This window comes from Pteropus vampyrus, unplaced genomic scaffold (genome assembly GCF_000151845.1).
Source record: "Pteropus vampyrus isolate Shadow unplaced genomic scaffold, Pvam_2.0 Scaffold165, whole genome shotgun sequence".
NCBI classification, from domain to species: Eukaryota; Metazoa; Chordata; class Mammalia; order Chiroptera; family Pteropodidae; genus Pteropus; species Pteropus vampyrus.
The window spans coordinates 2087168-2111610 of NW_011888946.1; the positions used below are offsets into that span (position 1 = coordinate 2087168).

At 40.5% G+C, this 24443-nt stretch overlaps 1 protein-coding gene across 1 annotated transcript; it reads left to right on the forward strand.

The window, feature by feature from the left end:
• Nucleotides 1-218: 218 nt before the first annotated feature.
• On the forward strand, nucleotides 219-23568 carry ZNF365 (zinc finger protein 365). Its single transcript, XM_011370229.2, has 5 exons — nucleotides 219-364; nucleotides 2100-2855; nucleotides 14396-14576; nucleotides 20950-20987; nucleotides 21707-23568. The coding sequence occupies exons 2-5, from the start codon at nucleotides 2113-2115 to the stop codon at nucleotides 21966-21968; spliced, it is 1224 nt and encodes a 407-aa protein (XP_011368531.1). The 5' UTR covers nucleotides 219-364; nucleotides 2100-2112; the 3' UTR covers nucleotides 21969-23568.
• The last annotated feature ends 875 nt before the right edge of the window (nucleotides 23569-24443 follow it).

Here is a 24443-nt window from a genome sequence, read left to right on the forward strand (position 1 = left end):
GTCGGTGGACTCCTGAGACCGAACCCGTTCCACGGCTGGGGGAGGGGAGACGGTGCTCCGGGCTGCTGGGCAGAGCAAGGGTGCCGCCCGCGGGACTACAGAGCTCCGGGTCCCCCACCCCAGGCGTGCGCTCTCGGGACGCGCAGGGGACCCCGCAGCCGCGCGCGCCACCCCGCCGGCCCGCGCCACGCTCCGCCCTGGACGCCGCTCATCCCGGCGCCGGGGTGCGCGCGGGTGGGAGCGGGCCCGACTCAGCCTGATTTACGGCTCTGCTGAAAACCGCTCTGCTCCCGCAGCAGTAGCACCGGCCGCGGCGGCAGCAGCAGCAGCAGCAGCAGCGCCTACAGCTGCAGCAACAAGTCGGGTAAGTGGTAGCCGCGGTGCATCTGCGCCTGCGGCCCGGCCCAGAGGGTGCGGTGGAGGGGGCCGGCCGGGGCTGGGCGGTTGGTCCCGTCCCCTCACCAACGCGGGGAGTTGGGCTTCTCGGCCCCCACCTGCAGGAACTCGTGTGCACACGAACCCACTCTGGCACCCAGGGCTGGTACGCCGCGGGGCGGGGGCGGAGGGACCCGGGACCGAGGCGGGGTCCTTGCCAGCCTGACCTGCTCAGGCAGAGGCAATTAGGGCTTTTCCTGCTAACCCTGTGGACTGGGGTTTCCGCTGGGCCTTTGAAAGCTTGCGTACTCCCGGAGTGCGTGATTACCCATTTCTCTACTAGAATGCCACCCCTTTCCCATTGCCCCCTAGAACTCGGACTTCTTCCTTTACCTCTTGCCTGTATTTGGTCAGGGTTTGTATCCCATCCCAGAAAAACGATGGTTACACAGCCCGATGTAGCACAGGAAGAGGTTCCCCTCTCTGGGTATCAGAGGCTTGTTAACCTGGAAGCTTTGCCTAGCTGTCCGGGGACCATTTGCACCTCTGCTTTTGAAGAGGTTTAGGGCCCAATAACAACACTTTTCAGCCTAGACCCTTAGCTGAGCTCCCTCTTTTGGGGGCCCAATTCTTCTTACACTTAAGTAGAAATCGTTCCTGGAGGAAATAGATATATGCTTCTTGCACAACTGGGTTGCTAACAGTCATCTGTTGCTAAGGCTAAGATAAATTCCTACAAGGAAATAAGAACTTGCTTTTTTAAAAAGAGTTATGCTGATACCTGCTTGGTTCAAACATTGGCCATTTCTGAAGGTTGTCATTTAATGTCTAGAGGTTGATCCTTAAAATAGGATCAGAGACAAGGCAAATACATTCAGAACACTTTTTTTTCCCCCAGAACACTTTTAATAAAGTCGTGGCTGTGGTCCCACTTAGGTCAAATAGTATTTGACACATTGAGTTTCCAAGTTTTAGTAAAACTGGAATATGGGGGCCGTTATTGTTATGATAATACTTTGATTTATGCCATTACAGCAGTGATCAAAGGACAAAATTAAAGGCAAAATCTCAGGTTGAAAACTTTTCAGCTGATTGTTTAATGCCACTGCACCTAGTTTGAATAATGTCTTTTCTGTTCTTGAGGAAAAATCACTGAGCTTGCTCTCTTAGGACTTGCTTTGACAATTCATGCTGAGTTTTTCTCATTTTTTGTATTCATGCTTATCAGGTTGTCAGTAAGATAGGGCACAGTTTTGCAGTTAGTATGCTAAATTCAAGAGGGCAGGAAACTTAAATCTACTTCTGGATCTGCCATTTTCCATCTGGCTTTGAATTAATTACTTTATCCTCCTTGCTCCACTATTCTCATCTGTGAAAAAGAATGTTACCTACCTTCCTCCCCGCCACTCCCCCAGGACAGGGGCCTGCAAACTTTTTCTGTAAAGGCCAAGTAGTAAGCATTTTTTGGCTTTGCAGGCCATAGAGACTCTGTCTCAACTATTCACCTCTGCCTTTTAGTATAAAAACAGCAGTAGACAATACAGAAATGAATGGATATGGCTGGATTTGGCCCAGGGGTTGTAGGTTTTAATCGTCACATAAGATATTATGTGCAAAAGTCATTTGACACCAAAAGCCTCTGCCTTCATGGAGATGAGCAACAATAATCATTTCAGTAGCATTTTAAAACAGACATGTAAGCTGTTTTATTTTCCCCTACCCAGGACTTTTAGAGTAATGCAACAGAAGGCTTTTGAGGAAAGCAGATACCCCTGGCAGGAGTCCTTTGAGAATGTTGCTGTGTGCCTGCCATTCCGCTGCCCGAGGTGTGGAGACCATACCAGATTTAGAAGCCTGTCGTCGTTGAGGGCCCATCTGGAATTCAGTCACAGCTATCAGGAAAGAACCCTCTTGACAAAATGCAGCCTTTTTCCATCCCTCAAAGACACAGACCTTGTTACTTCCTCAGAAGCCCTGAAACAGGGAAAATTGCAGAGCTGTGGCAACGTGGTGAAGCAGAAACCGAGCTATGTTAACTTGTATAGCATTTCGCATGAACACTCCAAGGACAGAAAGCCATTTGAGGTGGTGGCAGAGAGACCTGTATCCTATGTGCAGACCTACACTGCAGTGGATCTCCGTACAGACTCGCTGGATGGGCCGCAGTCGAGCCCCGGACTTCCCACTTCAGACCCCAAAGCTGCTTTTGAGGCCCATGTCAGAGAAAAATTCAATCGGATGGTCGAGGCTGTGGACAGGACCATCGAGAAAAGAATCGATAAACTCACCAAAGAGTTGGCCCAGAAAACTGCCGAACTGTTGGAAGTTCGAGCAGCTTTTGTCCAGCTGACTCAGAAAAAGCAAGAAGTTCAGAGGCGAGAGAGGGCCCTAAATAGGCAGGTGGATGTGGCCGTGGAGATGATTGCAGGGCTGAGGCAGCGCCTGACAGAATCCGAGGAGGAGCTTCTCAGGAAAGAAGAGTAAGTGGCTCTGAAACAAGATGCTAACCTGATTGCTTTAGGCACCTTCCCCCAAGTTACAAGTGAATGTTAAGCAAGGCTTGGTTTTTATTACTTGCAGATACCTTGGCTGCGTTTTCATTGATAGAGCCAAGGCTTTTAATATTATTTGCCCTCTCTCAGTATGGTCTGCAACCTAGCAACATAAAAGTCAAAATATCTAATTCCTTCTCACCTTAGAAACTGTAAAGTACAGATAATGTTTTTAGAGAGAGGCGTAGTGCATCGTTTCTGTGGTGGGCTCCATTCCCAGCAGCCACTGGTGAGCTGGGGAATTGAATGGAAGGGCAGAAAGGGCATGTTGGGGGAGCCTTCCTTCTTGACAGTCTCCATGTAACAGAGTTAAGAACATGAGGTGTTGTCGTATTCAAGTATAAAAATATGCTCTAAGTACAAATAATTTTGGTTTCTTTGCCATTTTGGATTATCTGCCACTGTTAATTAAGTGTTGATTGCTGAGACTCCATTTAATTATAATTTTTTTTTTGGAAGGAACAAACATTAGGAGACCCAGAGGAAACTTTCTGATATTGCTGTGCTTCTACGATTTAAATTTTAGAATTTTATTTTTGTAAAATAATATGTCATACTATAGTAAGTCATGCCTGCTTACAAAGAGTTGACACTGGTTTCAGAAATTATACGTGATCGGAGAGGCTAATATTTTAAAAAATCATCAGGCTTGGAAAAGTATGTCCTTATCAGTAAGTATAGATTCAACACAAGCCAGAATAGTATACATAACAGTGCAGTGAATTTCCCAAATGCAGAATGTTGGATTTAATTTTAAATGGAGTCTCAGAATTCATAGAATGAAAGGGCATAAAAATTGATAAATACTCTAGGAGGAAAGTTTCCAAATAATTTGAGTTCTGTTATAGAGATAGACTTCATTTCACACTTTCTTTGCCCTGTGACAGTCTTCTATTTGTGTTGTCTCTTAAAATACAGCAATTAAAGCTTATTCCATTTGTTAAGAGGCCGAGAAACACTGTATATTAAAGGAATCATCACCTGCTGTCGCTAAATGCTTACATTCTACAGAGAAGGAAAAACTGCTCTGCTCAACTAGACATTTTTTAGATTACAGAGTGAGGACAGAATTGAATCAGCCACTGATTTAGTTTGCTCTTAGGGAGATGTTCCCCAATGAAAATTGTTTATCTCTTGGCTTCTGGTGTTTCCTGGTGGGAATTTAGTGCCTTGACCCATTACTGCCACCAGGGTGACTAACATTGCAACACTGGAAAAATGGCAGATGGGGTTGCCCTATGTGCAGAGAAAAGCTTAGAATTAAATTTTATGGTATTTCTGTTTCATTCAAAAGCAGTGGATTAAAAAGGTAACCAAACTAATTGTTCACACTTACTTATTTGTTGTATTTTATTTATTATTTACACAAGTTATAATGGATCTGGAATTTGAGGTAATAGTTGCCTGGAGTATGAGAAGATAGTATGGGGACAGGGAGGATGGAGTGGTTAGAGCTAGGTTATGGTCAAGGATCTAACTTTTACTTGGGGCGATGGGTTCAAAGATACTTTAATATTAAAAAGAACTGGTTAACCAACTTAAGAAAAAGTGGGCCATGCATGAATTAATAATGATAATGTTTTATTGTTAATCCAGGACCAGTTGAAAAACTAATATGAGCTTGTAAAACAAAAATTAACAGGGTAAAATTGTGTGTGTTAAAAGTCTTCCCTCCTCTCCAAGTATACCCTACCTCATTCTTTGGAGATAGGCACTGTTTAGTTCAGTGAATGTCCTTCTAGACCACTCCTATGTGCATACAATTACCTGTACTTTATACATACATACAGAGTTACTGTGTTTTCCCAAATGGAGTCATGACAGGGACTGTTCTACCACTTATATGTGGAATTCGTCTTGTTTTAACATAATATGTTTTATGTTATCTTTCATGCACTAAATATAGAGTTATATCAATTCCTTTGGCTATTGCATGGTATTCCATGGTGTGGATGCACCTTGATTGATTTAATTAGCTTGTTACTAATGAATGCATGGTTTTGTTCCATTTTCCAAGTTTTAAAAATAGTGCCCTTGTTAATATCCATATCTATCTATCTATCTTTGTTCATATTTCCGTGAGTATATCTGAGGGTAAATTATGAGTTAATTTTTAGTATGACATTTTTTGTAATACCAGGGAAAAAAAGAAAAGCAATGACATTAAAAAAAAAAAAAAAACACTTTAAATGAGAATACAGTGAAACTGTGTTAAACTTTTAAACATAAAATAAACAGAGTCTTCATTTTTTTAAGGTTACATTTGGCCTATCCCATCAGTTTCTGTATTCAATCCTCAAATAATAAATCTTTCTGTCCAGAATATAGGACTGAAAGAGTCTTGTTTCCAGGAAGGACAGTGGAGCCCTTGGTCTGAGAGAGAGAGACTCAGTGTCTCTCAGTGTCCAACCTCCATGCCACTCCCCCGCTATTCCTCCTGAAATGGGGATGCAGAGCAAGCCAGCTGCTCATCTGCCACACCCTTGAAACCGGGTTGATTTGACTGAATATGCCTGGCTGGGCCCTGCCGCTTCCCTCCTCACCACTCCCTCACAGAGCTGAGCCTTCCACCAAAGAAGTGACCTTTCAGATAGGGGAAGCTGCTGTGTGGCCAGGGCCATACCAAGAGCTGTGCTCTCTTGCTAAACCCTTTCAAATGGGTTCTCAAGGCCCATTTGTGAGAGAAAGTAAGTTGTTACTGTCCCATTCAAAATTGACTTGAACTCCGGGGACCCTTTGAGACTTGGTAGATTCAGTTGAAAAAAAAAAGCAAACATTTAGTATTTAACATTCACATTAGATTTTATTGCTTATGGGTTTTTCTCCCAGCTTTAAAATCCTTTCTTTCAAACTGAAATAAAAGACTTGAGGGCCAGTTTTGCCCTGAGACCATCTATAGACTGAAATCACCTTGGATTATAGAAGTCACATATATGCTTTTTAACAGAGATTTGTTTGAATTGACAATATTTTGTGTTGGTAAGTCTCATTGTACCTTTGTAGAGAGGTATCTACATTTCTGGAGAGCAAGTCCATAAAAGAAATTGCTCACCGTCTTAACAAAGTCTGTGCAACTTTAAAAGTCCTATGGAAACAGGTATTTACTTATTCAAGAGTATTCTGTGCTATAGGGTAGCACTGCCCGTAATCAGGTAAATCAATCCTGGCCAATCTTGCAGTAAGGTAACCCTTAACGGGAAAGGGTGGATGTGTACAGGAGCTGATTCCTGGTGGAGCTGGCAACTGGGGTTGGAAGAACATCAGTGTAATAACAGTAATCCTAAATTTAGGTAATTCTAAATCTCTGTTGGTAAGGTTGGAAAGTCCAGACTGAGCACCTGTGATGAGCCCAGCACTGTGCTAGCTGTGTGAGGGGAACAAAATTATTGGTATTTTTCCCTAAGGAGCTTATACTCCACATAGGAAGAATAACAATACCCATGAACACGTCCATGTTCAAACCCAGAGTAGTTTGAACAAGTGCTAAAATACAAGCCATGTTTTAAGTTGGTAAATAAAGATCAGATTTTTCTACGTGAAGAGCTACAATGAGGGAGTGAGGATGAGGGGCAGGATTTGCATTGGTGGCCATATAGTGACATTGAAGGACAGCAGAGAGGTGACTGTTAGAGATGACCCATGAGAGGACTGTGTAATTTTAGTACTAGAAGGTACTCCCTGTCTCCTTCAAGAAAGCACTCTCTTTTTACAGATCTGGAATATAAGGCCCAGAGTAGTGGAATGACTTTACCCAAGGACAAAAATTCAGTAGCAAAGCTGAAACTGGAACCCAAATTCCCCGTCTCACTGCCGACTGCTTTTTCCATTCACTGTGTCTCAGCCAGACTTCTGAGAATGTGATACTTGCTCTAAGTGTCAAGACTTAAGTAATACCGAATCTGGCCCATTTCGGAATGGGCTCCTTTGCTATTTTGAGAGGGCTGCCAGAACGACACCATTTATTTTTCTGATGTGATTAAAGAAAATGTCAGCTGGCATCAGAGGTGTTGGAAAACTGGGAAACGGTGGCGTCATTAAGTGTGGTTACGATATTAAGCTTCCGGAACACCAGCCCAGGGCTTTTAATTTCCAACAAGGGCTTTTAAGTTGACTCTCGGCACATCCGTGCCCAGTCAGGGTGGAGCATGTTCCACTGCCAGCCTCGGGTTGTATTGAGGGGCCTCTTTGTAATTCTGTTCTAATTTCTAGACTGCTACCTTGTGAGCTACGATAGGCAGAATCTTTTCCCTTCTTCCTTCATCATTTGCCCTGTTCCCGGCTTGGAGTCAGCAGAAGACAACTCTTTATTGCGTGCCTGCTGAGTGCCAGGTACTGTTCTAGGTTCCGGTCAGACAGTGGTAAACCAAATGAGTCCAGTTCTTGCTTTCATGACAGGAGTAAACCAGAAGGTAAAACAGACGTTAAATCATCTCTATGATAAAAGAGGTGTATGGGGTGGCCTGAGCCAGGTAATATCCATTTAGGTTTCTATCCTAAGCTGTCTGTGGAACACTGGCCTTTGAAAGGAAAGTTTGACTTGGTAACTTGCTCTGCACAACAACCCTCTTGCTGCTTAATTTGTCTTTCTCATTTTTGATCACTGAAGCAGTGTGTTGGAGACTCGGTTTCCAGACTGATTCATAGCTAGGAAGCTGGCCAAGAAAAATCATGTTAGATGTAGCATTCAATGAGACAGGGTGGGGTCTGTTTGTTCCACATTTTAACGAATTTGTATAAATGGGGGTCCTCTCTTTCCAGGCTATGTTCCATGTAGACTTACACACTAATGTAGGAACAACTGGATGTCAGATATGTTCTCTGAGGGATGACATGCGGTAAAATTTGGAGACCCAGGAAAATTTTCTATTTTTCTGCCTCTTGCTCCCTCCAACCCCCTACCCATCTCCGGCCTGAAGGGCTTAGAATATAAGTGTTGATTTACTTAGAACCAATTAGAATAATTTGACTTCTTCATTATTTTTCATTTCCTTGGTGAGAAATATGTATACTTTTTGGTTTATTCAAAGCCAATAAGAAAGATGAGGCAAAGGGCTGACAAAAGTAGAGATGTGATGTGGCCCCAGATGTGCAGCAGGTGCAGATTCTCCCCCATGGGGCCCCGTGGAGTACACGGGAGCCGTCTCCAAGCTCCGAGTTTGCAGCGTTTCCCAGTGCTTAGAGACGGTCGAGTCTGGCTTTGGGATTTGCCTTCTGGCTGACATTACAGTCTGTCTGAGGTACTCTGTGATCAATGGCTAGCCTATTTTTAGCTAGAGGTATTTTTACCATTTCATATACCTCTGAAGAGGTTCATAAATCAGTAATGTAAAATGAAATTTAAAGAACTTGGTAGAGCTTTCGCCTTTGGGACGAGAAGCTGATATTAAAGTGTTGTTTAAAAATAGAAGAGAGGCATCAATTTTAGATAGCACCCCACTCCTGTAGGAGGTACCTGTATCATAGGTTACTTATTGTTTTTATGCCCTAGTACTTACCTGGAAAAAGGTAAAAAGAAACCTAAAGATCTTACCATCAGTTAAAGATTTTCAACTAGAAATATTGCACATTTCAAGCATTCAGCAGAAATTTGTTGAGCCCCTGTTGTGTGCTGGGCTCATGTTAGATTCCAGGGGTATCACAGTGAAGGAGCAGGCAGGGTCCCTGATTTTACTCACTGGTTTTACAGTGAGTGGGTAAATGGCACTAGTCCTCTGCAGCATGTTCTGTGATTAGGTGCAAGGTTCTGTGGGAGAACACAGCAGATCCCCTGACCCACACCTAGCCACGTGTGGCTAGCAGAAAGCTTCCCAGCAGAAGAGCCTGAGGTTGAAGGGATCATTAAGAGTCGGGCTTGGAAAAGGTACGGGGAGGGACCCTGGTGGAGGAAGAGCATGTAAAAAGTTAGAAACTGGCTGAGTGAAGAGTTCACTGATGCTGGAGCAGAGAGGAATGTGATGTGCATTAATGAAGCCCAAAGAATATGAGGCTACAGGATGGCCATGAAAGCTGGAAACAGAAGAATGGTCATAATAAGTTATCCCCGTTGTTGTCCCCATTAACAATGCATAGTCCAGTGCCTGTGTAAAATAGAAATTAACACCACCATTTATGTACATTTGCCTCCGTCTCTACGCCTGCTACTAGGTGTGTTGATAATATGTCTGTAATTTTTCTGAATTAACCTGTCTTTAACCCACCTCAGAAAAAGTAATTGAGGGGGTAGAAATCAAATAATATCTCTGTTTCAGACCTTATGACCATTCTGTAAATGAATGAGTGCATGAGGAAACAAATATCTTTTCTAAATAAAGCTTTGATTATACTGAAAGGGACTTTTCACTCAGTATTCCCTTATATTGTGTTTGTTTCTGAATGTCCTTGAATCTCGGGTTGTTGACAGATTTCCAGGTCTGCAAGTCATTCGGCAAAATATCGAATTCAGGCCAGTTGCTTGTACTGTACTGGGATTTTTTTCCTTTCGTGTCAAATATTGCTTTAAATAATCATATTTCCTACTGAAGTTTAAAACTTCAAACCTTGGATTTAGTCATATTTAACCTTTTTAAAAAATAAATAAGAAGTCAAAGTTGGGGCTGGAAGTAGCCTAGAATCGGTTAATTTCCCCAAAGCTGGTTTATACCCGCATCCTGATTGAATTTCACTCAGGTTTGCCCTTCTCATCTGGCCTTCAGCTTTCACACTCTGTTCTGAATCACAGGGTTGAGAACCTAAAATAAAACTACACCAGTTTTTCTTTCTACTTTTCTATCTGATAGTGTCATATTTTTCTTTTTCTTAGTCACATTTAGCTCAGCTTTGTAATTACACAATTATTTTAGTATTTGTTGCTTTTAATGTCTGCTTTCCCCCTGTATCAGGGCTTAGCATACCACTGGTCACATCCAGTCTTTGTGGAGGCCGTGAGCTGAGAACGGTTTTTACATTTTTAAATGGTTGAACAAAAGAAAAATTATAATTTATGATAGATGAAAATGATAGGAAATCCTAATTTCAGTGTCCATAAGTAAAGTAAAATAATACAAAATAAAGTTTTACTGTTACAGCCATACTCATTTGTTTACATTTCATTTATGGCTCCTTTGCACTAGGCATAGTTGAATAGTTGTGACAGATTGCATATGGCCTGCAGAGCCTAAAATATTAACTTCCTGGCCTTTTTCAGAAACAGTTTGCTGATCCCTGGGTTAGACAGTAAGTTTCATGAATATAGCCATGGGTTCATGAGTGCCCCAGCACTGAGACCAATGCCTGGGAGCATTCATCAAATGTTTGTTGAGTGACTGAATAACAAAATAAACAAATATATGAATTGTGGCTACATCTTACTCGTGTTCTAGCCCACACTGTCCACCCTCATCAGAGTTTCTGGATCACCCCAGTACATAGTATGGCAGTAATTCTCAAACTTTTTGGCCTCACTTCCCCTTACACTCCTAAAAAAAAAAAAAAACAACAACAAAAAAACCCTAAGGTCCCAAAAAGCTTCTGCTTGTATTATTTTTATCTATCTGTATTTACTGTATTAGAAATGAAAACTTAGAAATTTTAAAAATAATTCATTTACAAATAGCAATCTATTACTTGTTAACATAAATAACATATTTCTATAAAAAATAATAATTTTCCTAAAAACAATTTAGTGAAAAGAACGCCATTATTGATAAGTTTTATAAATTATTTTTAATGTCTGGCCTAATAGAAGGCATCTGGATCTCGTTAGTTCTTCTGCGTTTAATATATTGCAAATGTGTTATTATGGTTGAAGTAGGTGAAGAAAATCCAATCTCACATGGATATGTAGTGGACAGTGGAAGGGTATTTTAACAGCATTTTCAGAGAATAGTGGATATTCTGCTTTGATACTTTGCCAAAATTTGACAATTGGTAGTCTCTTAAAGGTTAATTACAACATGGAATCTGAAATCATATCAGTGAGTGTTTCAGTCTCCCTTGCGTTGAAATCCGTTGGTCTCTCTTGCACTTTGAATGGATACTTTACTGTTTGGAGTATAATTATTAAAGAAGTTACAAATGCAATGTAGTTAAACTTCTTTTTCATTCAGGAAATTCCCAAAATCCTCTGGGAAATCAGAGGTGTTTCTGGATATTGTTAATCCAGACTGAGCAGGATGTGAAAGGGGGAGCTGAAGTCGCACACACATGCGATTCCGGTTAGTCACTGGGTTTTGTTACTGTTTTTATCTAATACAGATACCCAACCACAATCTCTGTATGACGAATTTCTCCAGCCCTTGTCTTATGTAACTTCTCTTTTAAAATTATATCATCAAGCTTGTTTTAACTCTTTATTTTTTAGTTGACGTGAAATGCCCATAAACTGAAATTATGTTAGGACTGGTGCCAGGTTGGTTGAAAAATACAAAGGGCATTAACTTCTCAGCATCAGGGCACAAGATAATTAGATGAGGGGAAAGTTAGAAAAAGATACTTTTCTTCTACAACATGATATAACACTCCACAATTTGCTAGGATCTTAATGTTAATTCATAAAAGTTTTATCTGGAACCAGTAGCAAAACATAACATGATTTAAAAATACAGCTACAGTCATAAGCTGTATTGCATTCAGGTTTGTTTTCTTGCTTTTAAGATGCTAATCCTGTGGGATTAAGCTGTTAAATATTTCTGCTTTATATTCTAAACTGTACAGCTGGAGAGCCCAAGAATAGTAAATCTGCACAGAAAAAAAAAAGACCGGAAAAAATATACCAGAATGTTGACAGTAGTTACCTCTGGGTAGTGGGATTATGGTTCATCTTTTGGTCTCTTCCTTGTCTTTTTTAAACATTAATTACAACAAATATTTAATATTATGTGCCATGTATTGTATCGATTGAGGGGCTTAGAGCAGAGAACACAAAGCGGATTCAGCCCATGTTCAGTTAGAGCTTCAAGAGAGGTCAATTTTCATATTTCTTATGATAAGTGTGAAATCTTTCTGTAATGAGATAAATATAGTAACTATTATAAACCTAAGTGAATTGAAAGAAATACACTGGCTTTTTTTCCTTTTTTTTTTAGTTGAGGAGAAGGTTGTGGGTTTTTAGTTGTTTGCCCTATTAAGTACAATTCAGAGAGTGTTTCATGATTTGAGTATCCTAAATATCACCCAGTAAGTGTCTACAGTGGGCTTGACTCCGAATGAATTGAAGCCTTAATGTTGGAAAGGGGAGGGAGGAGCCATTTTCTGGGCTGTTTTCAGCGGTGCTTTTAAGCGGCGAAGAGACTCTGTCTAAAGAATCTCAGCCATAACTAGGAACCGTGAAGCAGCAGAGTGTGGCACTCAGACAGACCCTCCACTATTTTGAGGCTAGTTAAGGTTTGTGACTCACCTAGGAGGCAGATCAAAGCCAAATGAGGGTAGAGCTTGAAAATTGGCTTGTGGCCATGGCCTGAACAGCATAGAAAGTGCACGTCTTCTCTGCAGGGCTTGTTTGGAAACATCTGGAAATAAACTTGAAACTTGATGATGAAAGAAAAACTCCTTTACAGAAGGACTCTTATTTCTCTCATGTGGATATTTCTTGACTGCTGAAAGATAATGGAATTTTACGGGATCGGGTTTATGTTTGATGCTGGATAGGAAACTGGAATAGTAGGGCCTGGTATAACGAGCAATTCTTTAAGTAAATCACTGTGAGAACCAGTCTCTTTTCTATTTTTTACAAATATATAATTCCCAGGGTTTTGCAGAGACATTTGACTCAGTAGGAAGTCTCAGAAAAGTTTCAGTATGGCCAAGTGTGACATATTTGTGAGAGAAAAATCATGACTAATTGTGAAAGCAGCTCACTGACTGTCATACAGAAAGGGGCTGGAGGCCCTGACCAGCTAATTTGCAAAACCTTTCTGTGAAACTGTGACTCCTGAGCCAGACTTCCCTGAAGTTCTACTCTTAAGAAATTATGGAGCTCGGTGGAAAATAAAGATCAAGTGGAGGTTGAGAAGATGCAGAGAAGGCAATGAATTTAATTATCTAGAACAATTACATGAGGTTAGATTAAAAAATAGGATTCATTTATCTAAAATGAAAGAAGCTGGGGAGCGGCAGTGATCAAAAATGTTTAGAATCTTGCTTTTGCTTAAGCTGGGAATGGCCAGAAAATACTGTATTCAGCAGGTGATAATATTATGGAATTCATTAGCCCCAGTGGGGGTGACAGAGCATACAGAGGGTATGGCTGAAAGGATCTTCATGATTTCTTATTCAGTGAGGCAAATCAGATGAGAATTGTGATACTGTACAGCTGCTGGTAGTGCTGATTACCTGGAACTTGTCCTGAGAAAAAGGCCAAGCACCTGTGTGTGCGTGTATGTGTGTGTGTGTGTGTCTGTGTGTATATTTGTAAAAATGATTGTAAGGATAGCTACCAAAATGTTAATGGTTATTGTCCCAGGATAATGGGATTTCACTGATACTTTCTTTTTTATATTTTTAATGTGTTTGAATTTTTATAAAAACTTTTATTATTTATAAATCAGATCATTCTTGCATTAACAATAACAATAACAAGAAAATATAAAATAGTAATAAAGTCATTAAAAATTTTCTGGATTTGCGAATCCACAAGGCATTATGTGGATAAAGGAGTATTGTTTGAGGTATTTTGCTCAACTTTTTAGGGAAGGGCAACCTGCACATTGCTTCTCTTATGTCAGCTAAAATAGTTTTCCCAGTGGACCTCGGATTTACTTCAAGATGGCATTTCTTGAGCTGTTTCATTCTGAGCTCAGAAGTCTACAATTGGGCAAGGTGACTCATTGTATGAACTTTGATGCCCAGCATGGCTTCTTCCATACCTTCCCTCCCTGTAGCCTTTTCTCTCCCAATAGTTAGATTTTTAAAATGTAAGTCATAACTTTTCTCAAAAACGTCCAGTGGTTTCCCATCTCATTTTTAATAAAATCCGGGATCCTCCAGTGACCTGTGAGGCCCTCCCTGGCTCCTGCTGTCCTCCCCATGCCCCACTCTGCTCTGGCCACACAGGCCTCCTCGCTGTACCTCAGACCCATTTGCACATTCCTGCTGAGTTCTTGCCAGGTATCTGCACGGCTTATTCCTTGCTTCCTTCAGGTGTCTGTTCGAATGTTACCCTTTGCAAAAGGTCATCCCTAACTTCGCTTTCTAAAATATCAGTCACTCCTTCCCTTCCTCTGTCACTCTGTCCCCTTGCACCCCCTTTTAGTTTTCTCCTTAGCACTCACCACCACCCGACATATATATTTGCTTGAATATTTTATGGTGACTGTCTAAAATGTAATCTCTACATGTAGTCACTAAAAAGGAATTTTATCTCTTTTGTCATTGCTGTGGCCATACTGCCTAGGGTAGTACCCGACACATAGTAGGCACTCAATAAATATGTGTTGAATGAATGAATTCCTGTCTCATCTCTCCATTTTGTTTTCTGACATTTTTCCTTGCAGAGAAGTTGTTACATTCAACCATTTCCTTGAAGCGGCAGCTGAGAAGGAGGTTCAAGGGAAAGCTCGGCTCCAGGACTTTATTGAGAATCTCTTGCAACGGGTAGAATTGGCGGAAAAGCAATTAGAGTACTATCAAAGCCAGCAGGCTGCTGGCCTCTGCCAAGATGTCAGTGAGCATGTGGTAAGTCACGCAGGTCCAGCCACTAAGTATAAGGTCCTTGGGTATGGGGAGTGACTTGTAGGGACTCTCTCGACATCATCTGAAAGCACTGCCCTGGCCATGGCCGTGTTATGGAAATGATACAGGTGAACCCAAGGCACCTTGAAATAAGCAAAATCCCAGATGCACAATCTCCAGTTCTTTTTCACCCTCCAAAGGAGAGCCAAGCTGAATTGGTAGAAATATTTTTATGTTTGTAGAATAAAACTTTGAAGTAGCCAGAGAAATCATCTGTCCCAACCATCACTGATGTTCAGGTAGATTGGAAGATACTATCGTGTTTCGGAACTTTTCTAGGGAATCTTACGAAAGCTTTAGCCCTTCTCAGTACAGCAAGATTTAACCACGTACTTCTTTTTTCCCTTTGTAGGAAGGAAAACACTATTCAGTAGTCTCTGTAGGTTATGCATTCTTTAAGTATATTTTCAAAAAGACAGAAAAATTCACAGATGATAATTCTATTATGGAATAAATTTTTGCATATAAGCTTACATATAGTTGCCGGGGCTTAAGAAACTGCCAGAGTCCATATGAGAATCCTGGATGTGGATGAAGGTCCAGACTCTCACACTGGCTGGATCAAGATTCCCTGACCTCTTTGGAGGGCAGGGGGAGGTACAGATAACCATGCTGTAGGTGAGGGATGTGGGTGGTAATTTTTGCCCTCCATAATTTTCGTGGTGGTCTAAACAACAAAGCCAAAGAAAGCATTTTTGAAACCCCAAAGTGTTTTCATTTTCAATAACGTTTTCATTATTTATTGAACTTTATTTATGCTGACGTCCTCCCCAGAAGATTTAAAAATGATTCTTTAATTTACCCCCAAATAGAGATATATATATATGAAACATTTATGCTAACCAAAAATTTAGGTTGCTGTTGGTTGACAAAAAAAGTTTAGGCTGAGCATTCTGAAAGCCAAAACTAAAAAGAAACATAAATAATAAAAGGAATGAAGTGAAGACAGGTGGGCAAAAGAAGAAAGACTGGAGAGGGAGAGAGCCAGAAACAGGGAGGAAAAGAGAGAGGGAGGAAGGAAAGGCGGGAAGAAACCTTACCCAGTGTTTACTGTTAATAATGTGCACTCAGCCCTAGAGCAGTACAGTAATGCAGGCTCCAGAACTTTTCAGTCAGAAACAAAGTAGACTGGAAGGAAGTACATTTGTTACATCTGTGAGGTTTCTGTGTTCAAGTAGTTTCAGCTACATGACATATTTATTGTTTTCCAGGTGGGTGTCTGTGGTCTTCCACACATAGCTCTTCTGAGAGGGAACCTTTACCCCTTTCCTCCATCCCTCTGTTACCTCCTTGGGAAACCGTGAGCGTGTCCAGTCGTAACGTAACTGCAGCCGGAGGGACACGCAGTCCTTTCTTTTCTTTTTAGCTTGCCTTCTCTCAAGAGAGGCTTGTGGCGTGAGGTCACAGAACTGAGATGTGAGGGGAAAGGCCTGGCTTCCTGATCATGCCCACAGTTTGTCTTATTGGGCCTGTAATTCTTCTATACAATGAAGTAGTTGGACTAGATGCTTTTAGCCTCTTAAATTCTCTGATCATCACCTGACTTTAGTGGTTAGGAATTCTAAAATGAAAATGTGGCATTAGTATTTCAGTCTTTTGAATTATAAGTAACCTGGAGATAAGACATATGTTAAAATTCTGCTCTACTAAGCCAAGAGGATCTTAGAGAGAAAACAATGGAAGGCGAGGAGGAAAAGAATCCCATTAATTCTTTCTTATTTATATTTCTGTGCTCACTTCCTCTGCTCAGTTTATTTTTCCAGGCTGAAAAATTGAACACCTTTTAAAAGACATAGCCAGTTACTATTTCTCGTCATGTTGTGCCATGTGATCAAAAGTTGGACAGCATCTCTGCTCTTCTAAAATTATATGTGTGCATGTGCATACAACATATATACAGGCACACATATATACACATAAATACACATGTGTACACATATACACATGTAAACATACAAATATGGTAGGAAATTAATAAATATTTATGTTTCTGTCCTCTGTGTTCCAAACATTACATCATCTGCCTTTGTCAGACTTGATTTACCTAGGGAAGAATCGTCTAATTCAAATAAAATGCGGTTAAGATTATAGCAGGGAATTTGGAGGTGAGAGCTCTCTGTGAATAGGGCATGATTACACTGTGGAGAGGTGAACTCTAGTGGAGGGTGTGTTCTTCACCCTGAGAAGACCAAGAATGAGGTGTTTGATTCCTGAAAGGATTTAGCAGATATAGTTTCCCCTGTTTTCATGTATAATGCTTTAAACTCTGCTTTGGACCATAATGTACCACATTATGAGACAGTCCACAGACCCTGAGACCATGTCCCCTTTTTACTTAGTCTATTTCATCGTAATTATATACATTCACTATGAAATTAGGAGCCGTGTCTTTGTTTTAATGGAAGTACTAAGTCTGGCCTCTCAGGGTGTCTGTGGCTTTAGATACACAGACGAAGTTGGATGCTTTTGGCAGGAAAAGTTTGAAACATGTCTTTATTAACCTCTTTGACCCGGGCTTCTCGAGCCTCAGCCCCACTCAGGAGAGCTCCTGGCCCCAGTGTACCCAAGATGGAGCAGAATATTTTAACTTACTCCCCTTACACCTCAGCTCCTTCCTCAGAACCGTCGGAAATGCCATCACCAGCCTGGCCTGACTCTCACCATCTCCACTAAGGCTACACCGAAAAAAAATAGTCCTTCATCTCCCTTCTTCCACCCACACCCAGTTCCTCCCTCTCCTCTTTCCTCTTTTTCTCATTACCACCTCCAGATAGCAGTGAAATTTTGAAATTGATGTATAAGTTGATTCTATGGTGTCTTCTAGCTTTAAAATTCTTTTGTGCTCTAGAAAAATTTTCTTCCCCCTCACATTTAGAACCTTTTTTTTGAAATAATGTTTCAGCATCTGTATCTTTCCTTTAATCCCCTTGAGCATTTATGTTCTTTTTCACCTGGCCGGTTTCTAAAAATGTAGTGTGCTTACTCAGATATTTTGTCTTCATGCTCTGAAAAATGCTGTCGAATTAGACACAAAGTGACCTAATATCCCATCTGCCAAAATCACTGACAGAACTGCTCACAGGGAAGGTCATGAAACAGCTTGGATAATCTTATTTTAAGCGTTGCATTTATATCCTGCAGGTTGCTAAATTAGGACTAGCAGTAACTCATTTAACATTTATTTATTGAGGATGCAACACTTACTGTGTGTTGAGGGAACTGCTGTGAATTAGATAGATATGGTCCCTGCTCTCGGTGAAGAGGGGCACACAATAAACAAATAACAAATGTAATTTTGTATAGTGATAACTACTATAAAGAAAAAAGTAAAATGGTATGTTCACTTTAACTTTAGTGGAAGTTAGGAAAAACCTTGCTGAGAAGGTGACATTTGCACTATGACCTGAATAACAAGGAGGCAGCTCTGAAAATTTGGAAGTGGAATAATCTAAGCAAAAGAATAGGAATTGCAAGTGCCTTAGGAGGGAACAAGCTTGGCACATTTGTGTGGTAGAAGATGAAGTCAAAGAATTGAGAAGGATCCAGATCATGCTGGGGCTCGTAGGTCACGTAAGGAGTTTGGATCTATTCCAGAGCACAGAGGGAAGCCATCGACTGGAAGATTTTAAGCAGGAGCTGATCTGTGTTTTAAAACAGTCACTCTGGCTGATCTGGGGAATTGACTAGAGGGGTACAAGAATGAGAGGTGGGTTAGAAGGCTATTATGATGTGGCAAGTGACAGGGGATGGCATTTTGGATAGAGGGAAGGTGAAGAAAAGCGATGGGTATAGGATATGTTCTGGGAGTAGAATTGACAAAACCAGTTAGCTTTGCCGAAGGATTAAATTTAAGGGGTGAGGAAAGAGGAATCACGAATGAACCTAAGGTTTAGGTCTGAACAATTGAGTATGCATGTTGCTATTTACACAAAGGGGAAGTTGGGTGAGGGCCGGGTGTCCAGTTTCCTCAAGCCTATAATAACCCGAGACACCATTATTGTATTTTAGAAGTACTTAGACTGGCTCTCAGTGCAAGGTTATTTATATTTTTCCTTCCTGGAGCCTCAATCAAAGACACTCTTGATCTCCATCTTCATACTCCTCTCTTCCTAAACAAAACAAAGACAGACTAGACTAGGAGAAATGGAGGTAGGTAGAAAGGCTACGTAGGAAGAGCCTGTCCATCTGCCTGAGGCTGCAGGAGCCAGAAGGAACAGTGGCCTCTTGTGTTCACGAGGAGGAGAGCATATGGAATTCTGTGGTGTGCATAACCAGTCCCACCCCAAAACTCATAATCTGTAGGATCCCTGGAGAAATTCTGATCCAGACATGGATTCCACTTAACTTTTTGTGTGTACACTTCCTTGCTCTTAAACTTATATACACAACTCATACTTTTTTGGGAGGCTGTGCAGAGTGAAGGCTTTCTCTGTCTTGGAATGTGCTAACTTGGATTTGAAGCCCAGCCCTAACGCTGGTAAAGCATTGAGGCTTTGAACCGGTTACTTAACTTTTCTCCCTGAGAAGTTTTCATATCTGTAAAATGGGGATGATAGTGCTGACCTCACAGGGTTGTTTTGAGAGTCAGTTGTGGTTGTTAAATGGTTAGTATTTTACCCAGTGTGTGACATCTAGACATGCACAATTTATGGTACATGTATATATGTGTATATGTGAGGTTGATGGATCATCTTTACCCATCTTTATTTATGTATTTCCCTTTTTGTAAAAAGGTAAATTTTTCTCTTTTCCTGAGGTCTCAGCAGGGTCTATCAGCAATAGGCATAGGAGCTGAGGTTGTAGTTATTAAAACATTTTGGAAGTCAGGGACTCCTTTGAACATTTGATAGCCCTTTTCTCTAGAGAGGGGTCTCTCTTTCTCCCCTTTCCTCCTGGTCTCCCTCCCTCCCTCTCTGAATTTGGCATAAAATTCCGAAGGGCATTATGTATACATATGCAATAAGTCATTAAACTATATGCTTACATACACAAAGTGAAAAAATTTTATTCTGCCTCAGTAAATAATACAGAAAAAGGAGGTAGGCATTTAAAGGAAGAAAGACCCATAATTATTTTTTACAGTGTACACACACTAAAGTCCATTCAAGGAGTTCAACTGAGAAACCCTTATTGGTGGTGGAAGGGGGCAGAAGGGCAAGAAGGTTGAAACGCTTATGCTTTGGAGGTTCCCAGAAGCTGCCTGCCTGGCGTTTATCTGAGCCATCTGTCTCATCCTCCTTGTATATTATATAACCTCACAACCCTAATGCAAGGAAGGTGCCTTTTTCTGTCCATATTTACTAATCTCACTAAGAAGCCAGCCAGTGTGAACAGAGTCAGCAATAATGCTGACTTTTGTCAAAAGGCAGAAGGCAAATCTTGCCTTCTTGGGGACATGACCCTCAAAAGTTTGTTTAAGAAACTTTTCCGATTTGCTCCTGACCAAAGCTCAAGCTGCAGATAGATGGACCGCGCCAGTGATCCTCTTATGCTGAACTTGGTTTTTCGGGTTATTTGAGTATAGCAGGAACCTGTGTCTGGGCCACATTGCGCCCCAACACCAAGATGGCCCTTTCTCCACATCTTCTGTGTCATCCTCATCCTCTATTGGTCCGTCTGCCACTTCCTTTGGTGGAGGCTACACAAGGAAGGTCAGGAACAGACAGTTGCGAATACTCTGGGTTTGCCTATATAGTGGTTGGTGACACCTGGATCACAAAATGATAATTATCAATTTATTTTGAAAATGATATTCCTAGCTTGACCACAAAAGTACATTAAGATATTTTATTGGGAGTGGAAAATAATCTCAGTGATAGATGGCTTCAGGAACAGCGGCGGAATTGGTTACTGTTTGTATGCTCTCATTTTAGAAATGATGTATTTTAGGCAATAAACATTTTAGGCCAATTTTCCCCTTAGTTGATACACTATGACCAGCCACAGCTATAGTAAATTAGCTGCAAATACAGCCTGAATCAATCAAGAAATAATGGCACATCATTCCAGTTTTTAAAAACATGTTTCTTCAAATGTTGCTCTAGTAGGGGCTCATTGCCTTTTTTAAATTTTTGAGATCTGCTGATATTGGCTTCTTGAAATCTCAGAAAGGGAGCTGTGGAGGCTCCCTGAATGAACAGAGGCTGGGTGTGAAATGTGCTTGTTGACTGCTGCGATGGAGGTGCCCTGGGCAGTGCTACTGACAGAGGTTACTGGCTTCCTTAATGAAAATGCAGTTTCTTAACCTATAAGCAAAATTCTACAAACTAAATCCAACTTCAGGTGAAGTAATGTTTTTTCTTGTTTTTTCCTTTAGCTTACAGATATCTCCTCAAACAGGAAATCCAAATGCCTGTATGTATATCTTTTTATACTTGGGCCATTTGATAGTTTGCATGATATGTTTTCCTGATACATTTTATATGGCCTCTATAATATAAATGGACTTGAGAGTCTCAGGTGAAAATTTGCTTGCTTATGTACCTTTCTAAAATGTGGATCTAACTTTTAGCTGTACTAGTTGTCTATTAGTATATGTCGGTATGATAGTACTACAGAAGTATTTTTATGGTATTATGCAGTATAACTTTCTCTTATTGAGGCATAGTATAGTCATAATAGCTCTGTGGTTCTATTAATATCATATGTATACTACATTATACATACATAAATTTATACTATGAATCATATACTTTGTAATAGCTACACTACAGATTTCTCTGAGTCCCCTAGTAGCCGCTTAAAGACTGAGATATGGGTTCTGCTCCCATCTTCTCCGTAGACCAAGTGTATATATTAACTTCGGTAGCCACTTAAATCTTTTATGCCTCAGTTTTTATTACTGGTAAATAGGACTAGTAATATCTCTCTGAGAATATAGTATCATAAGATCACTTCACAAAGGCCGCAGGAATTTTTGGAAGAAAAATACCATTGTATATTATTTGTTTTATTGGCAGCATTATCACTGCTCTAGCATGCAGGAGCAATTGTGCCGTGGGTAGTTTTTAATCTTTAAAGGTTTTAAAGAAATCTTTCTGTTCATCTCCCTCCTTCTGCCTGACCATCTGTAGAAGCCGAGGGCACCTGCATTCAGTGTGTAACCACCCCGATCTCAAGACCCATTTTCATCAAAAGGGAAGGAGCTACCTGAAAAAAGCCAAGGATGACAGAGCCAGCATGCAGCCTGCTAAATCCAGTCATGAGCAGGCTGAGTCCCCAAGAGAACTCTGCAGACTACCGAAGAAGGGGGAGCCTCTGGGGTTTAGTCGGAAAGGCAACATCAGGCCCAAAATGGCCAAAAAAAAGCCAACAGCGCTCGTGAACATCATCTAAAAGGGTGGGAGCCTCTGGACTACCATTGCCGGGCTTTGGGGAATGTTGTTCTGGGGGCCGACAGTAATGTCCTTTTGGACATATCCCGTAGTAAGACACAGTGGGAAAGCAAGGGGTATAACACATTTATTTCCTGTCCATATAAGCACGTGGACTAACTGTAATTTAACAAACTGGAATCTCAGTGAACCAGAATTTTACTACAGGCCCCTTATAGAACCAAGAGGCAAATTACAGAAAGAATTTAAAAAAATGAAAGGAGTCTTGTCCCAAAATTTTAGTAAAACAAAGCTCCAATTTCTAAAATAGTTAGCCCAGTCTCCAGTAGCTTCCATATCTTGCGTTCTAAGCAGTGGTGATTGATTCTCAGACCCAAGGCCACACCAGATGCCAGGCACTGAAAAAAAATTCATCCGTGCCCACTGCTCTCTAAACTGTGGCACAAGGAACGGGAATATAAAGTTCTCTTCATTGCAGTGAAATAAAATTATTTCTGTTTGTTTTTAACCTTCCGCTCAACTAATTTGAAATCTTCCAAAATAAGGATTCCTGTTTCCCCAAGTATTCTGGTTAGTCAAGATTTCAATGTTTGGGTTACTTCGGGGACTCGTTTAGTTAGACTTCAGTTCTGATTTTGATGGACTGTTTTCCAGTTTGTTTGATTCAGGTTTTTTGTTGCCCTGGGCGCATGTTTACTTGGGTTTTGGTGCACTTCTGCTCACGTCTCTGGTTGGACTTTCTGCACCCTTAAGGTCGTCCCGCCAGTCTCTACCTTAATAGCTGTGTCTATGGTTCTGGTTGCAGAGGGCCAAAAAACTCTTTCTATCAGCACCCATCAGGAGTTCAGGGTCTGAATGGTTGGATGCCAGCAGATAACATGTAGTGCATCAGTGCATCATGAGCCAGCCTGGAGACACCGCAACCCTTTCCCAAGACCTTACCTGGCAGTGTCAGCAGCCTCTTTGTTGGCTGTAGGCATGAATTTCTCCTTGCTGGACTAAAGTTTTCACCTCCTGCTGCTCCTGTGCCCTTTTATGACTAAAATATACATTCTTACCTTTCAGCCAGGTATCCGAAGTGTACATAGTACACTGCTTTCTAAAGTAGTTTCTGACTTAAACTGTGCATGTGGGATCCAGAATCTGAGACTGTCTTCCTCTTCATCCTTAAAATGGCCTTTGTTTCCACAAAGAACCATCTGTTAAGAAGCTCCTGCTTTATGATTTTCTTCAAGAAAATCCATGTTACTTTTTTAAAAAAGTTATCATTAGCATCGAGTCTCCTGCAGAGTTTACAAGTGCTGGCATCCTTCTGGAAATAAGAATAATTACATCTACAAATATATACATATATACATATATCTATAACATATACAATATATATGTCAAGTATATTAATAATTTATTTTTAAATACTCATGGAAAAGGTGTGTGTGGTGGGTGGTTTTTAAGCTATCTGTGTTAGTTGATATAAATTGAATTCTATAATTTTAAAAATTAAAACTGTAACCTAATTAGTAGAATTATGATTGTTATTGCAATAAATGTCAGATTAGCAGTTTATTAAAAATAGGTAATAAAGCAATTACTTAAAAATGCCAGTAAATTGAAAAGTGTAACTTATTATTATATAAGCATTTTGAACCTATTATAGTGAAAATGTTGATTTTTGAATCTTCACTTTGACTTTTGGCTCATGGGGTGGGCCATTCATGTGGTGTATAGACAACTGTCAAGTGGGAAAAAACATTTCTGTGAATATCACTGTTTAGGCTAACATTGTAAAAATCGTAATGTTATGATTATTATTTGGAGAATTAACTTTCTCCAAGGTTATTTATTATTGATATTTGTACCATGATTGCACTTTAGCCTTTTACATACTAAAAAATTGACTTGTTGATTGTATTGCATGCAAATTGTCCCGTAACGTGTGTGCAATGACAACTTATTTTTAAAGGTGGCGTAGCCAGATTTTTTTTCCAATTTATTTAATGTAACTTACATTTTCAATTTTCATTTAATATACCTAGAGCGCATGACAGTTCTCTTTGACAGTGGTACCCAGTGACCTTTAGAAAGCACCATAATGTCATATCTACTCTATGTACATTACACAAGACAAATGCTTTTAAGGTATATTAAAACATTTTTTTTTTAAGTTCCAACTAAATTCTGACCCTCACACAAGGAAATGCATTATGTATGGTGTGCTTCTTTAGAGATGTAAATTTGCTATTGAAACACGGAAGCTGGCTCACTCTGAGGGACCTCCCACTTACATGCTACGACCCAAGCTGTGCGCCATGTCCCACTTGGGTCTTATTTTTAAATATTTTCTTTGTCCACATGGGCAGTCGACTATAGAGTTGCTTTTTGGAATAAATCACCAAAGTTTCTGGGAAAACATGTTCAAGGTTAAACTTAAGAACGGATCTAATTTTATTTGTTTTAGATGGAAGAAATCTTTATTTGA

Bases quoted from the DNA above. Each gene is read 5' to 3' on its own strand.
- ZNF365 (XM_011370229.2), top strand. From the start codon at position 2,113: ATGCAACAGAAGGCTTTTGAGGAAAGCAGATACCCCTGGCAGGAGTCC. The intron at 14,577-20,949 runs GTAAGTCACGCA...TTTTTCCTTTAG, and splicing joins AAGATGTCAGTGAGCATGTG to CTTACAGATATCTCCTCAAA. The intron at 20,988-21,706 runs GTATGTATATCT...GACCATCTGTAG, and splicing joins AACAGGAAATCCAAATGCCT to AAGCCGAGGGCACCTGCATT.